Source organism: Indicator indicator, unplaced genomic scaffold (assembly GCF_027791375.1).
Source record: "Indicator indicator isolate 239-I01 unplaced genomic scaffold, UM_Iind_1.1 iindUn_scaffold_88, whole genome shotgun sequence".
Lineage (NCBI taxonomy): Eukaryota > Metazoa > Chordata > Aves > Piciformes > Indicatoridae > Indicator > Indicator indicator.
In genome coordinates, this window is record NW_026539209.1 from 100931 (window position 1) to 118127 (window position 17197).

Sequence of the window (17197 nt, forward strand, 5' to 3'; positions counted from 1 at the left end):
CAGACACCAACAATAGGAACAGGAGTGATATGATTGACAAAGGTGATAGCAACTGCTAAGAGTAAAATGATGGTAATATTGTTCATAAATAATGAAAAAGTTTTTTGATTGGAGAAATTGCAATTAAAATAATATCATAGTTATTTTAACCGGAATAAGTTGTTTGTCAGTTCATAGGTGTAGCAATGTACAGGTGGTTTACAGCTGGACCAAATGAGTCTGATCATAAGAGATCCAGTTTGGCTGACCTGGATCATTCTAGAAGTCCCTAGAGAAACAAAGACCTCAGCCAATCTCATCTAAGCCCTGGATGCAGACACATCACTGGCCAGAGACCTGGCTGGTGCAGAGATTCCCAACCAAAGGGCTTTCCACAGGCAAGAAATTCAAATTCCATATAAAGATTCAAGAATCAAGAAGGTTGGAAGAGACCTCAAAGATCATCGAGTCCAACCTGTCACCCTACACCTCATGACTATCTAAACCATGGCACCAAGTGCCACATCCAATCCCCTCTTGAACACCTCCAGGGATGGTGACTCCACCACCACCCTGGGCAGCCCATTCCAATGGCCAACCACTCTCTCTGTGAAGAACTTTCTCCTCACCTCCAGCCTAAACCTCCCCTGGCACAGCTTGAGACTGTGTCCTGGCCAGTTTGGCCAGGAATTTGCTGTGGGGGACGGTGTCAAAGGCCTTGCTGAAGTCCAGGTAGACTACATCAACAGCCTTTCCCATGTCCACCAGGCTGGTCACCTGATCATAGAAGGAGATCAGGTTGGTGAGGCAGGACCTGCCCTTCCTAAATCCATGTTGGCTGGGCCTGATTCCTTGGCCATCCTTCAGGTGTGCAGTGATTGCCCCCAAGACAATTTGCTCCATGATTTTCCCTGGCACTGAGGTCAGGCTGACAGGCCTGTAGTTCCCAGGTTCTTCTGTCGGTCTATTCTTGTGGATGGGCGTCACATTGGCCAGTTTCCAGTCTTCTGGGACCTCTCCAGTGAGCCAGGACTGGTGGAAAATGATGGAGAGAGGCTTGGCCAGCTCATCTGCCAGCTCTTTCAGCACCCTAGGATGAATCCTATCAGGTCCCATGGACTTGTGAATATCCAAGTGACTCAACAAGTCTCGAACTAATTCCACATGGATTTCAGGAGTACAACACTGCTCCTTGACCCCATCGACCAGCTCAGGAGGCCAGTTATCCTGAAGTCCTCCTGCCTTACTGTTGAAAATGGAGGCAAAGAAGGTATTTAGAATCTCAGCCTTCTCCTCATCCTTAGTTACAATGTTACCCTGCACGTCCAATGAAGAGTGGAGGCTCCTCTTGCCCCTCTTTTTAGCATTAATATATTTATAAAAATGCTTTTTGTTGTCCTTCACGGAAGCGGCCAGTTTAATTTCTAACTGTGCTTTTGCCTCTCTAATTTTTCTCCTACATGATTTAACAACATCCTTAAACATATCACTAGTTGCCTCCCCCCCCTTTCCAAAGGTGATAAACCCTCTTTTTTTCCCTTAAATCCTTCAGGAGTTGCTTGCTCATCCAGGCCGGTCGTCTTCCCCGCCGGCTCGTCTTACGGCATGTGGGAACTGCCAGTTCCTGTGCCTTTAAGAGCTCCTGTTTGAAGTAGGTCCAACCATCCTGGACCCCTTTCTTCTTAAGGGCTGTTACCCAGGGAACTTTCCGAATAAGTTGCCTGAACAACCTGAAGTTTGCCCTCCGAAAGTCCAAAGTGAGGGTTCTGTTACTGCTCCTCCCTATCTCCCTGCATATTGAGAACTCTACTGTCTCATGGTCGCTGCACCCTAGACAGCCTCCGACCATCACATCTCCCACCAGCCCTTCTCTATTTGAGAACAGCAGATCAAGCAGAGCCTTACCCCTGGTAGGTTCACCTAAGAGCTGCATCAGGAAGTTGTCATCCATGCACTCTAGGAACCTTCTGGACTGTCTCCTCTCTGCTGAATTAAGTTCCCAGCAGATGTCTGGTAGGTTAAAGTCCCCCACAAGGACAAGGTCTGATCATCTTGAGACAGCTTCCAGCTGCTTATAGAGTATCTCATTGGGCTCCTCGTCCTGGTTGGGTGGTCTATAACAGACTCCAACCAGGATGTCAGTTTTGTGTGGCCTCCCTCTGATTTTAACCCACAAGCATTCAACCCTTTCATCTGCAGCCTCAAGTTCTGAGGCATCAAAGGATTCCCTAATATACAGGGCCACCCCTCCTCCTCTTCTCCCTTGCCTGTCTCTCCTAAAGAGCTTATAACCCCCCAGTGCGGTACTCCAATTGTGAGAATCGTCCCACCACGTTTCTGTAATGGCAACTACATCATAGTTTTCCTGGTGAACCAAGAGTTCCAGTTCCTCTTGTTTGTTGCCCATACTGCATGCATTGGTGTACATGCACTTCAGCTGGGCTGCTGATTTCACCAGTTTGTGTGGTCCTCCCTCCTCTCCAGGGAGGCTGGTTTCCTCGCCCACCCCCTTCAGACCTAGTTTAAAGCCCTCCCAATGAGTCCTGCCAAGCCCAGTGCCAGCACCCTCTTACCCTTTCTAGATAAATTCAACCCAACTTGGTCCAGCAGGTCAGGTGCAGTAAGAGTTGCCCCGTGATCAAAGAAGCCAAAATTCCGCAGCTGGCACCATCTCCTAAGCCAACTGTTGATGGTGTGGGTTTTCCTGTTCCTCAGTATTTTGCTTTCTTACATTCAATAGTGACTTATTTACACTCTTTCACTTTCTCTGTTCTGAACTTTGCAAGGAAAAATTAAAAAGACAGTTTCAAAGCATAACAGTAAGCACCCAGGACTGAGGGAGCATAGCTGGGGATAGGAGTCCAGGTTGCAGAGCTCCCATATCCTCCAGGACTTCATTAATGTTTTGTAGGTCATGAAGTAACCTCCGTTTACCACTTTTCTTCCAGATCACAAACCCTGGAGAATTCCAGGGACTGGTGGAGGTTACCATATGTCCTGCTTGCAGCTGCTCGAGCACCAGCTGATGGAGACATAACAGTTCTTCTCAGGGAAGGGGCCACTGCTGGCCCCATACAGGAGTATCCAATTTCTAGCATAACAGTGGTACCTGCTGCTGAGCAGTAACTTTCACTGACCATTCACAAGCATTTGTACTCCCCATTGACTTAGAATGTCTCTTCCCCACAGTGTCACAGAGCTTTTCAGCACAAACGCCTTGCTTAGAGCCACCTTTTGTTCCAGGCTGATGAGTGTTATGAACTCTCTGCTCTGCTTCAGGACAGTTTCTCCCCCTGTTCCTAGGAGCACAAGCTTGTGCATTAACCAAAGGCCATGCTCTTGGCCCCTGTGATCTGGCAGTTAGAGTAACATCTGCCCCTGTGTGCAAAATCCCAGTCAGTCATGTTTGTTGCCCACTACACATCAAAGTTCATGTTAACTGAGGCCTTTGTGATACCACCGTGTCCAAAAAATTTCTGGAGGCCCCGTGTACCCAAAGCTCCCAGTTCCCTGATCCTTAAGTAGTTGCCAAGGGGACACGGATAAAAGTGCACAAGTTGTGCAATTCAGCTGCCAGCTGGCACCATCCATGGGGGAGTGGGAGTCCAAGCCATGATCTTTATTTCCCCCTGGAAATCTGCATCAATTACCCCTGGCAGTACAAACAGCCCAGTTTGTGTGCTTGATGAATGATCCAGTACCAGTGCTGCCTTCCCTTCCCCTAATGGTCCGGAGAGCCCCGTAGGGATTAGCGATTGTGGCAGTTTAGGCTGGGTGCTTCCTGGGCTGCCACATAAGTTACACCTCTGGTGCCCAGAGTGTCCAGGAGCTGGGCACAGGAAACAAAGTATTTCTACCTATAAATCCTGCACCCTATACATTTGCCTGCAAAGTCCTCCTCTTTCTCTGTCTTCCCTCTCTGCTCCCGTGGGAGATGCTACCCTACTGGGTAGATGGTGGAGGAGTATCTCAGGCCTCTTAGGACTGTTTAGGCTTAATGCCAGCATATGAAGGGGGGGTAGTTGCAGACCTAGCCAGCCTGAGACTAACCTAGCAGTGGTGAGGGGAAGAAAGAGCCCTGGGGGGTTTGGGTGCACCCTCAGGTGGGGAGAAGGGAAGTGTTGGGGGCTTTTGGGGTGTGGTGTGAGGGACTCTGTACACTTTGGGATATCTCTGCCACAATACTTTGCAGTTTCTTTAAAACACCAATTGCTTTTCCATTGAAACTTTCCATCTCTCTCCAATCCATTTGTGTCAGCATCATTCTTTTGCCCCTCTCAGGGCAAGAGAGGATTTGTCCCACTCTAAACCGGGACAGCAGCACAAATGTCAGTCATGGATCCCCTGCATGACAGCGTCCATGGCTGTAGTGATTGATCTGTTGCCTGCCCAGTGCTAGGTTGCAGCTCTTCCTTGCTGCCCACAGAAATCCTGGGCCCACTGAGCTCAGAACAGTTCCCCTTGGTGTTTCCAGTCTAAGTCACAGTTTGCATCTCCTTGGGAAACTTTGGCAGCTAAGTCTGTTCCAGTGTAAGCTGGATTCCCTGGCCCCGTTCCAATACAGTCTGGCCCCACCCAGCACAGACTTGATCTTTGTAACTCCTCCCAGCACAGCCTCAGCCACCTGAGAGTATGACCTGGATCTCCTGAACCTCCCAGCACAGATGTGGTCTTGACCCAGTACAAGCAGCATTGTATTAGCATCTCCTAGTCCAGTCTAGGTCTCATCCCTGTGTAAAATGCATCCCCTAGAATCTCTGATTCCACTCCAATTGAGCCTAGGCCCCATTGCAGTGCACACAGCACACCTGATGCCATCCCACTTCACACTGGACTCTCCTCTCTGCACAAACCGAATCTCTTTGAGCCCTCCCAGTACAGACTGGGCTTGGTCCCAGTACAAAGTGGTCCCCTCCCAGAACAGAAACAGCCTCATTCCAGCACAAACTGGATCATCTTGCTCCATCCCAGAGGATGGGTGCCTTTCCAGGACAAAGTGCATTCCCTGGTCCCCTCCCGGTACCTACCACATGCCTCCATCTGTAAACTGGATACTCTGATGCCATCTCAGCACAGACTGGGCCACCTCCCAGTGCAAACTGCATCCCCTGAGTCCCTCAGAGAACAGACCAAGCTCCATGCAAATACTTATTGGTGTCCCTGATCCCATCGCAGTACAGACTGGGCCCCATTCCACTCCAAACTGGGTGCCTTAAACCTCTCCAATTATACCTTGGCCTTCTCAGGTATAAATTGCTTCTCCTGATGCCATCCCAGTAGAGTTTGAGAGCTGTCCCAGAACAAACTGGATCCAATGGCATCACCAAGGATAGACAAGGGATTACCCCACTGCAAGCTGCATCTACTGATCACATCCCAGTACAGAAATGGTTTTATCCCAGTACAGAAATGGCTTTGTCCTAGAGCAAAGTCAAAGCCTTGGCCCCTCCCAGTTCCAAATGCAGGCCTCCAGTGCAAACCAGAGAACAGGACTCCTTCCCAGTACATGTTGTGCCCACTTCAGTAAAGGCTACAACACCTAAACCCCTTCAACTACCAGGCTGAGACTCCTCCCAGTACAAACTGTATCCCTTACCTACTCCCAGATAGACTGGGCCCCATATCAGTACAAACTGGTTCGCTGTTGGTTTGGAACTGGAGGTTCTGTTGTGTCCTGGCCCAGTCACAAAGGCATCACAGCCTCTGGCAGGAACCATTCCCAATGCCCTGGCATGGAGCAAAGCCTGCACACAGTGAAGAAGGCCAAGTGCAGCTGGGCTGTGGCAGGAGGAGTGTGGCCACCCAGACACAGGACTTGTCCTCCCCATGGACTCAGCACTGCTGTGGCCACATCTGGATGCTTGGGGTGTGGCTGTGGGGTACTCCAGTTTGGAGGAGTGGGGAGGAACTGGGGAGGCTGTAGAAAAGATCTGCCAGGATGGGGATTGACATCTCTGTGGAGAGGCTGAGGGACCTGGGCTGCTTCAGCCTGCTGAAGGGAGGCTCAGGGCACTGCCCTAGCAGTGTGCACATGGCTGAAGGGTGGTTTCACAGAGGATGGAGCTCCTGTGGGGAGTGGGGAGACACCAAAACCTTCACACAGTGCAGCTTGGAAGGTTCAGGCTGGAGATGAGGCCAAAGAAATGTCCCTCAAAGAGCAGAGCTGCTATGCATGAGGCCATCCAGAGGGGTCAGGTGTGATGGTTTGAAACTGTCTTTTTAATTTTTCCTTGCAAAATTCAGAACAGAGAAAGTGAAAGAATGTAAATAAGTCACTATTGGGTGTAAGAAAGCAAAATAACGATTGTTCTAAACACTTCCATTGGATAGATAGAAATGTTTAAGAACTATTACCCAAAACAAAGTAGGCATTCTGCACATTCTGCGTTCGGCAGTGGGGGCAGTTGCTGGGCTGTCTGGCTGCTGTTTCTTCTTCTCTTCTGGCTGAAGATAACACACTGACCTTGGCAGCTAAGTTAACATCTTTCTGCTCTAACTAAACTCTGCTTCTCTGTCCAGGGGAGCCTGGGGGGGAAGCTCCTGGGAGAGGGAGGCCCCTTTGGGAGGGTCCCCTTGGGGGGAAGCAAAGGGAGATCGGTTGTGCTTTTCTGTTGATTGTATATATTTGTAAATGTTGTGAATTTTGTATATTTGTACATATTCATTGCATTTCATCTGCTTGTAAATACAGCTTTTCATTTGCTTCCAGACTGAGCTAGCTTGGTTATTGTTGGTGGGGGGGGAATTTCAGCTCACACCGACACATCAGGAAATGGCAGGGAGAGCTGAGACAGCTGAGGGAAGGGATGGAAATGGCAGGGGGAGAGCTGGGTGGGGAAGCAAGAGTGGTGTCAGCAGCCTGAAGGCAAAGAGCTGCAGGCATGGGACAGTGTAGGACAGGCTGCAGTAGGGATGGCCAAGGGCTCTGGCAAGGCTGAGAGGCCCAACAGGACCAAGGGCTTTGTGCCCTTGGCTCTGCCACCAAGGCCTGTGAGGAGAAACTTTGCTTTGAGCCTTTCAGGCTCTGCTTTCCCAAGGGCTGTGCTCAGGCCTTGATCTTTCTGCTCCATAAACCAAAGCCAAGGTTTTGTCCCCTGCACTTTGCCTTTCTCTCCCTGCAGTCACGGCCTCCAATGAGCTGCTCTAAGGAGTCCCTGGGGAGGCTTTGTCAGTTAACGACCCTCAGTGGGACCCATTCATGCTTCAAGGTACTTTGGATGTTTCTTCTGACTTGGACTTCTCCAGAGGTTTCCTCAGCCTCCTGGCAGTACCTGAGGATCATGGACTCAGCCGCAAACACTCCATGGGGCTCATTAAAATCCTGACAAGCCACATCTCATCCTCTAATTCTTGCCAAGATTTCTGCAGCTAATTGGAGAGGTTTTTATTACACAAAGTATCTGATAAAAATGATTTCACAGAGTACATCTCATTACTTTTCAGCAGGAGTTTTCTCTTTGCCAGCAAACCACAGCAAAACCTGACAAGGTCTGATCAGAAGGACCACACTCTGCAGCCATCTGCTCAGTACAAGATGTGGCTGATGGAGAAATGCTGCCAGGAGAAACTTCTTTGCAGGCTCTGGAGTTACTTTTATCCTTGCTGCTTCTTCTGGAGGCCACAAAGTGTCACAGAATTTCCTATCATGCTCACTACTCATCCTCACTGCCCACTGCCCCCAGCAGAGCCCAGAGCCATACATGAGTGATAGGCTCTGCCTTGTCAGGGGCTGGGGGTCAGGGCTTGGTCCTTTGGATCACTGAAACACCTCCAGGTTTCCTCAGCATCAGAGCCACCTTTAGCTTCTTGTCCTGACCTGTCAGCACTGCCTCAGTTCTCTGTTCTCACCAGAGCCTGAGGACGCTTTCCCAGTAGTGTCCTTCACTGGGACCCATTAACACTGCAAGAAACTTCGGAGTTTGAATCTGACTTTGTCTTCTGGAGAGCTTTCATCAGCTTCTCCTCAGTCCCTGAGGTTTACCTGGCACCAAAGCCACCAGGGGGATCACTAAAATGCCTTGGGCTGGTTCTCTGGTGCTGAGCTGGGCCAGGCTCCTGGGCTGGAGGGAGCTGCTGGCAAGCAGGCAGTGCTGCAGAGAGACAGCTCTGGCCAGGAGCAGCTCCTCTGCACAGCACAGCAGGGCTGAGGCCACTGCCAGGACATCTCAGGCAGATGAGGAAGGCAGAGAGTGCTTCGAGGTAGCCAGGACTGGGAGGGTAACTGAGAGCTCACTGCAGGAGAAGTCACTGCAGTCCCTGACAGTCAGGCTGTGGCTGCAGGACACTGCAGCTGGAGCTCCTGCAGCCATCTCCATCTCGGCAGCTGATGTTCAGCTGAAGGCTCCTGGAGTGTGCACACAGAAGGATGAGCAAAGGCCTTCAGTTGCATCCTGTGAGCAGCAGTGAGCTGAGCAGGGTAAGGAGAAGGCTTCAGCCTCAGCCCCTCTGCCTTTCTCTCCTCCCTTCACTCTCTCTGCAGCACTGCAAGGCTGCTCCCTCTTTCTCCACCTCTCCATGGGACTCTTGTTCTCTGCCATTGGGCTGTTGGTCACTTTCTCTTCTGAGCCCAAAGGCATCTTCCTGGCAATTCTGTGTCCCTGCTGCATTTGAGGCTGTGATGAACTCTGCCATGGGTTGGTGTGATGGGTTTAAGACTTTTTAATTTTTCTTCACAAAGTTCAAGCAGAGAAAGCTAAAAAATGTAAATAAGTTACTATTGGGTGTAAGAAAGCAAAATAATGATTGTTCTAAACAGTTCCATTGGATAGATAGAAATGTTTAAGAACCACTACTCAGAACAAAGTAGGGGCAGTCGGAGTCTGAGCTCTCGGCTTCCTTGCTGGGCTCTCTGGCTGCTGCTTATTCTTCTGGCTGAAGATAACACACTGACCTTGGCAAGCTAAGTTAACAGCCTCTGCTTTTAAGTAACTCTGCTTTCTGCCTGGGGGGCCTAGGGGGAGGAGGCCCCTGGGAGAGAGGCCCCTTGGGAAAGGTCCCATTGTGGGGAAGCAAAGGGAGCTTGGTTGTGTTTTTCTGTTGATTGGATATATTTGTAAATGTTGTGAATTTTGTATATTTGTACATATTCATTGCATTTCATCATCGATTGTAGGACTGCTTGTAAATACAGCTTTCATTTGCTTTCCAGACTGAGCTAGCCTGGTTATTTTTGGTGGGGGGGATTTCAGCCCTCACACTGATACACCCAGCAAGGCCCAGCTCTGCAGCATGGTCCTGGGGAGTGCTGAGCCATCCCTCACAGGGTAGGAGATGGTTTGGTCTTCCTGGGTCGGCACTGACACCTCTATTGTCTGAGCCAGGAGAGAATGAAAGACAGGACCTGGGCTGGGAACCACCCTGCCAGTGCTGCAAGGCTCAGGAACAGGGGGGATGAGACTGCTCCCTAAGTACCAGGATGGCTTTGCCCCCCAGCACAGGAACCTGGGGACTCAGCACAAGTATTAGAGGTCTGACCTCCCCATCATGGCAACAATTGCGTGTCTGAGGGCCCCTTTCCATTCTTTGCCTCATGGAGTGATTTGGCCCTGGCTGGGGGCCAGATGCCCACCAAAGCCACTCTGTCACTGCCCTTCTTAGATGGACAGGGGAGAGGGGAAAGGAGAACCAAAGGCAGTTCTAAGGTAGAAACAATTTACTACTAATGCTAAGCACAAGTGACAGACTGCATGGAAGTGAAGCAGAGAGAAGTGAATCTCTACTGCCCATCAGCACAGGGGGCGGTCTCGGGCAGCAGGGCTCCACCTGCAGCGGTTCCTCTGGAGGACACACACCATGGGATGAATCTCCCTATGTGGGAACCTAAGAGAGTAGCTCATGGAATGCTTAGATGTCCTTCATGTCTGTGTGGGAACCTGGAGGGTGCTAAGTGATGTTGTACCTCGGAACGCTGTGAGAAAGGATGGGAGTTGGTGTTATCACAGAATCAATAAGGTTGGAAAAGACCTCAAGGATCATTAAGTCCAACCTGTCACCCAAGACTTCATAACTACTAAATCATGGCACCAAGTGCCATGCCCAGTCCCCTCTTGAACACCTCCAGGGATGGTGACTCCACCCCCTCCCGGGGCAGCACATTCCAACGGCTAATAACTCTCTCTGTGAAGAACTTTCTCCTCACCTCGAGCCTAAACTTCCCATGAATATGAATCATGAAATATTAATAATGCAAATATGATACTAATAAAAATATTGCTTATTATTAGTAGTACAGAAAATTGCCAAAATCTTACTAATAGAAGTGGGTGTAGGACTGTAGTAGATTTACAATGGCTGTGTGCAGTGGCTAGGCAATAGGAACAATTGAAACAGGATTAAGCAGACTGCCAAACTAACCCTGGGAAAGAGACTCTGGGGTGGTGTTGTGCTGCTTGCCCCTAGGGGCAGACTCAACAGGACCTTGCCTGCCACTCCACAGCCCTGTGAGTGAAGCTCCATGGGACTCAGAGCACTCCCTATGCTCTGCTGGCACCACCTGTGAGTGCCCAGGACACTCGGTCATTTCCGACCTGAACCAGGGGCAAAGCCATGCTGCTCCACGCCGCTGCCCCCTGCACTCTCAAGCTGATCCAGGAGGGGAACTTCCCCTCACAGTGCCCTGCTGACTCCACACCTCAGTGTCTCTCTCAGACTGCAGCAGCTAATACTGAAGCCAGGGTTCGTGGTACAGCCCCACCAGTGCCCAGCACAGGGCCACAATCACTTCCCTGCTCCTGCTGGCTACACCAACCCTGATTCAAGCTAGCATGCTGCTGGACTTCTTGGCCACCTGGGGACACACTGCCTCATTTTCAGCTGCTCTCAACAAGCACCCCCAGATCCTTTTCTGCTCAGCAGTTTCCAGCCACTCTGCTCCAAGCATGGAGCATTCATGGGAGTGTTAATTCTCTAAACGTGGGCTGCTTGAGGGACTGACAGAATCCCCAGGCCTGCTGGAGTGCAGCAGGGTTGCTGCTGGGCTAGTGGTAAGCTTGTCAGAAGCCCCACACATGCTGCAATGCTGCAGGGCTGTTGGTGGGCTCAGGAAATGGCCAACACAGGTCCCAGCACTGCTTGAATGCAGCTGGGCCTCTACAGGGCCAAGGGAAATACCACAGGAAGCCTTGGACCCGGCTAGAAGGAAGTAGATCGACAGGGAGCTGCCCCAGGCCCACTGGCAGGCAGCAGGGCCATTGCTGGGCTGCTGCAAAGCCTGTGGCAACCCTTCTGGGAGGCAGCAGGGGCAGGGGTGGGCTGCTGCAGAGCCCAGGAGAAGCTCCAGGCCTTCTGGAAGGGAGCAGGGTCAGGGCTGGGCTTAGGGAAAGGCCACTGGATGCCTTCCAGCAGGCCCAGGCCTTCTCTCACCTATTGCACAGCCCAGCAGGGGCCCTGCTTCCTGCCAGCATGGGTAGAGATTTGCTTGCCCTTTCCACTAGCCCACAAGTGGCCCTGACAACTTCCAGCTGGCCTGGACATTCCATCACCATTTCCACTTGCCCACCACAGCAAGTGGTTCCACACTGCTGCTCTCCAGCAGACCTGAGGCTTCCAACAGGATTTCCATTAAGCCACCACTGCCCCTGCTGCTGTCACAGCCCCGTTTTAGGGTGCTGAGGGAATCATAGTACCCCCTGATAACAGGGTGCCCTTGGGTGACCAGTGGATGAACCCTGACCTTGTAGAAGGAGATTCAGAAATGCTGAGAGGAGAGAATCTCAGAAGTGCTCTCAGAAGTCCTTTATTACAGCCTGCTCAGAAATCCCCAGCGCTACAGAGTCTCAGAGTGTCCTTAACACAAAGCCCAGAAGCCCTCAGCAGAAGCACCTCACAGAAGTCCCTGGCAGCCCTAACCCCCCAATGGCCTCTACTGCTCCCTAGCAGCTGTTCAAATTCTCTTTCTTACCAATCCCTTAACCAATAAACCCCAGCCACAGCTACAAGCTCAAATCATTGCCCAAAAGGAGCCAGCATGTCAGAGTGCTCTGCCTCCTGCAGGATGTTCTTGGCACACATGGAATGGTCTTGGCTTTGGCCTTTGCAGCCTCTGATTTGCCGACTGGAGGATCCTGTGCTCTTCACACGTCCCAGCAGCTGCCCTTGGCTGCAGCATCTCCCCTTTCTTTGTGCTTTAGGACACCTTGGAGAATTCAGGCAGCCAGGGTTCATGCCTTCTGCTTTTTGCACTTTCATAATCACCAACCAACAGATTCATAACAGAAACAAAAGCAACAAAGTTATTCCTATCCCTGCAGCTATACAAATCCACCCTCCTAAATTCAGGTCACTAAACCAATTGTTGCAATTTAACCATTTGAGATTATTACTAAAATCACCTCTGATATTCTGGTGCATTAACACACCCCCTGTGTGAACACCTTCCCAGTCACACACTCCTTGGCCATTCAAGGGATTTAGTCCAGATTCAGATGTCTTCTGGGGTCCTTTCCATGCCATCAGCCTCAGATCAATGCCATCAGTCTCAGCTCAGCAGGGCAGTCACTGGCAGGAGCCTTAGCTCAGTTGACTTTCAGCTCCGTGGGCTCTGCCCTCACTGCACTTGGCCTTCCTTCAGTTCTGGGGTTCCAAGTGGGGTTTCACCTCTGCAGTGATTCCTGCAGTGTCAGCTGAGACCTTGGCAGGACCCAGTTGCACAACTGATCTCTCCAGCTCAGGCTACATTTTCACTTTCCTTCCTGCTGTCCCTCAGCACCTGTAGGTGACAAAACTCAAGCACAGCCCTTCCCTATGCTAACAAACCTCCTGGCCCTTTCTAGGCAGAATCTCTCTGTGGAATGGATCAGACAATTCCCCTTTTTTTCTTTTAAGGCTATACCTATGAACTGACAAAAAACTTATTCCAGTTAAAATTACTCCAAATTTATTTTAAGTGCAATTTCTCCAATTACAAAACTTTTGCATTATTTATGACCACCATTACCACTACTTTACACTTAGCAGTTGCTATCACGTTTGTTGTCCTTCATATTGTTCCTGTTCCTATTGCTGGTGTCTATTCTTATTATCTATTCTGATTAGTTCCAATAACTTGATCCTATATTATTCCATTCTCTCATAGATTATTCTATTACTTATTTCCTATTACTTCTCAGCTATTATTACAATTCCTTCCTACTTATCACCTTTTATTATCATTACTTACTACCTAACATACTTTAACTACTTAATACTTATAATTAGTCATTATTTATTCTTCCTACTCTTCCTATACCTATTGCTATTAATATTCCTTATTCCTATTCCTATTATTAGCATTGCTATGTTCTTCCCTTGCATGTCACCTACCTCCCACTGCAATGTTACCCTTAGGATTTTTCAGAGAGTATCAAATTGGATCATTTATTACCAGCATTGAAAAGGCAAAGTTTTAACATCTCCTACAATCCAAAACCAACTCCAAAGTCATTCTCCATACCAGGGGCTGCCCCTACAAAACAGTAGCAGAGCTTTGGGAACTTGAAAACAAATTCAGCACTCAGTCTCTTCAAACCCCAAACCTCCTCCTGCAAACTGCAAAACCTGTGAGGGGGAGAGAGGAGGTGTGGAATGGGGGGGAGCTGGGCTGTGAACAGCTGATGCTGGACACAGCAACCTTCTTGTGCTGTTTGCAATCCATCATCTTCACAAAGGCACAGGTCTGCAAGCATTAGAAGGGAGGTCTGCATGGCAGCAATACTGCTCTTGGTTCCACAGCCTCCTTGCCACCAGCTTCCTGGCACCTGAAAAAACAGCCTGGAGTTCCTTTCAAGCAGAGCTGTGCAAAGGGAAGCAGAAGCAGGGCAGCAGGAGGAGCCAAGCCCTGCAATTCTTTGCAGCTGCCACCTGGGCTGCTTTAGCTGCCATTTGGCCTGCTAAGCAGTCCTCAACCCATCAATCTTCCTCACACAGGGAAATCTTCTGGAAGCTTCAGGCACTTGGCTGCAGTTGTTTTGTCACACCCTGCTTCTCCTGAGAAAGCCTCAATTCCTGTGCCATTTTGAAAGGCACAGGAGAAATGGAGTGAGCTTAAGAGTAGTGAGGGAGGTAGAAATCTCATGCCAAGCAAGGATCATGTCTTCAGCTACCTCATCCCTATTTCGCTGCAGTTTCATCCCCAACTTGTCCAGACAAGCCAGGTGCTGAGAGCCATGGCTAGAAACCCACACTGCAAAACGTCAGCAGGAAGCGTTTTTGCCCCCTGCTAGCACGGAGCCCTGTGCTATTTGAAAAGGATTCCTGTGGCTGCTCAGCTCTGCTGTCCAGCAGGGAGATGGTGAAAAACGTCTGCACGCTAGAAGTCCTTCTCCACTCTCAGCCACAGATTCCTCACTGGATGTCTTCTTCTCCTGACATCTTCCAGTCAGCCATCCACGCTCGGGCACCAGATGTCGAATCCCTGTTTTGGGCTTCTGATGGAGTCATACCCCCTGAGAACAGGGTGCCATCTGCTGTGACTAATGTACCAACCCCCTGGGGGATACAACAAGATGCCAGAAGTGCAGAGGGGAGAGAATCTCAGGAGTCCTCTCACAAGTCCTTGACTACAGCCTTGCAGAATCCCCAGCACGACACAGTCTTTGTTGCTCCTTAACATCACAAGGCCCAGAAGCCCTTCACACAGGAAGAAGCTAACAGGAAGTCCCTAACAGAGTATCTCTTACCCAAAGTACCTCATTTTCATAGACTTTAACTCTCTCATTCATTCACGGCACCAATAGAATCCCTAACCCTGTGTATAAACTAAAGCATGCTCCAGTCAAAGGTGCCAGCACCTTTGGCTCATGCAGGATGTTCTTCTTGGCTCACACAGCAAAACAACTTTGCAGCTTGTAGTTGGTCAGCAGAGAATCAGAGGCTCTACACACAGCCCTGCAGCTGCCCTTGTGTGCACAACAGCAGCTGCAACCTAGGAGAGGAGGAGAAGCAGGGAATTCTAAAGCAAGGGATCATCACCACCTGGCATCCAGTGCTGCCTCACCAGTCCTAAAGGCTTCCCACAGTGGGGGAACTCCACACACCCAAGTTGCTCTCACAGCTTTAGAGGTTCCAAGTCCCACATGCACTTGCACTTCCTTAGCTGCTTGCCACTTCCTTGCCTAAGTGCCCTTCTGGGCTTCTCTGCATGTTGTACAGCTCCAAACTCTGCCTGTGCCAGTTAGTCGTGGGGAGGGATCTCTCCACCTGAAGACCATGACATTTGCACACTCACTTTCAGCTTCCAAGGCAGCATCTGGAGCACACAACTTGTGGATTTGTGCAGCAGCTCAGCCAGCTCCAGCTTGTGTAGCAACAGCTCACGATTCGGCCAGGCACACTGCTTAGAGCTACAGAGCTAAGTTCAGAGCCAAGTGTAAGACAGACATCCTGGGGGAGTATTTCTGGGCACTGTGCTAAGGCACGGCATCCTTTCTTGCAATCATTTAACTCTTTACACTCTTCATCCTTCTAAAATCTCCTCAACACTCAAAGAAATCTCTTCCCACTTCTGGGTGGGTGGAAAGGCGGAGGGAAGCCCCACGTCAGCAGGAATCCATCAGGAACACTGCTGAGCTAGGATGAAGGCTTGTGGAAGCACCAGGCCTGCTGGAAAGCAGCAGAGCCCCTTAGTGGAAAGCTGACAGAAGCTTTCTGAGCGCTTCCAAACACCTCCCTGAGATCCCCTTTATGCCCTCCAAAGATTCTGAAAATCAATCCTAGAAACCTCCAGACCCCCAAACACCTAACATCCCTTGAGTCCCTCGAAAAACCCCTCTGAGTTGTCCCTGAGACTGCTCCCACCAAGACAGTCTCAAGGCTCTTCTAAGAACCCTACTTTGACCCCCCAGAACTGGGCACACAGCTCCAGTCCCATTCCTGTGCTGACTCAGCACAGTAATTCTTCTCATCAGCACTAATTGGTGTTCAAAAGGGCAGAAGGTGTTTGATCCTGCTGCAGTCCCCAGCCTCTGACAGTTGCAGGTGAAACAGAGGTGAGCTTGGTTCAATCTGCTGGAAAGGCCCTTTCTGGGGATCACCATTAACCCAACAGACCCTGGGTGGATCTACTTGTGCCTCCCCTGTACTGTGGGCTGCTCACTGGTGTGGCTGCGGCGATGTTTGGTGAGATTGGAGCTGCAGCTGAAGCTCTTGCCGCAGTCAGCACAGGTGAAAGGCTTCTCACCAGTGTGCACACGACGGTGCTCGGTGAGATAGGAGATGCAGCTGAAGGTCTTGCCGCAGTCAGCACAGGTGAAAGGCTTCTCACCAGTGTGCACACGACGGTGCTTTGTGAGGGTGGAGCTGCTGCTGAAGCTCTTGCCGCAGTGGGCACAGCTGTAGGGTTTTTCACCGCTGTGGACGAGTTGGTGCTGGATGAGTCTGGTGCTCTTGGTGAAGTTCTTGCCGCACTCAGCACAGGGGAAGAGTTTCTCTCCAGTGTGGATGCGGCAGTGGATGGTGAAATAGGAGCTCTGTTTGAAGCTCTTGCCACAGTCAGCACAGGTGAACGGCTTCTGACGGGTGTGCACATGACGGTGCTGGGTGAGGAGAGAGCTACAAGTGAAGCTCTTGCCGCAGTCAGCACAGGTGAAAGGCTTCTCACCAGTGTGCACACGACGATGCTTGGTGAGGGTGGAGCTGAATGTGAAGCTCTGGCCGCAGTGGGCACAGCTGTAGGGTTTGTCACCGCTGTGGATGAGTTGGTGCCGGATGAACGAAGTGCTCGTGGTGAAGCTCTTGCCACACTCAGCACAGGGGAACAGCTTCTCTCCGGTGTGGATGCGACGGTGGATGGTGAGGCTATAGCTGCGTTTGAAGCTCTTGCCGCAGTCCTTGCAGGTAAAGGATTTCTCACTGGTGTGGGTGAAGCTGTGCCGCATGAGGTCAGAGCTCCACCTGAACCTCTTGCCACAGTCATCACAGATGAAGGGCCGGGGGCCAGGGTGGGGGCAATGATGCTTCATCCACTCTGAGCCAGCTGGGAAACTCTGCCCACACTCAGGGCACTGATTCACCTGCTCAGCTGGCACAGAGGGGCCTGCTTCATCCTCCTTCTCCTCCTCATCCTGGTGACCTTCATCCTCATCTTCCTCCTCCTCCTCATGCAAATCATCATCATACTCATCATTCTCCTCTGCATCCGCCAAATTCTCATCCTCTTCCTTTGGGCTACACTTCTGCTCCTTCATCTTGTTCTCGAAGTAGTTCTCATCCCAGCTATTCTCTGGATCCTTCTGTAAGGCCATGC

General features: G+C 50.5%; 1 protein-coding gene across 1 annotated transcript in view; it reads right to left on the reverse strand.

The window, feature by feature from the left end:
* The window catches only part of LOC128980263 (zinc finger protein 91-like), a 150316-nt gene that overhangs the window by 73802 nt on the left and 59317 nt on the right, over positions 1-17197 (reverse strand). Inside the window, 1 exon segment of the mRNA XM_054398721.1 lies at positions 16035-16891. Coding sequence (XP_054254696.1) covers positions 16035-16891 — 857 coding nt within the window.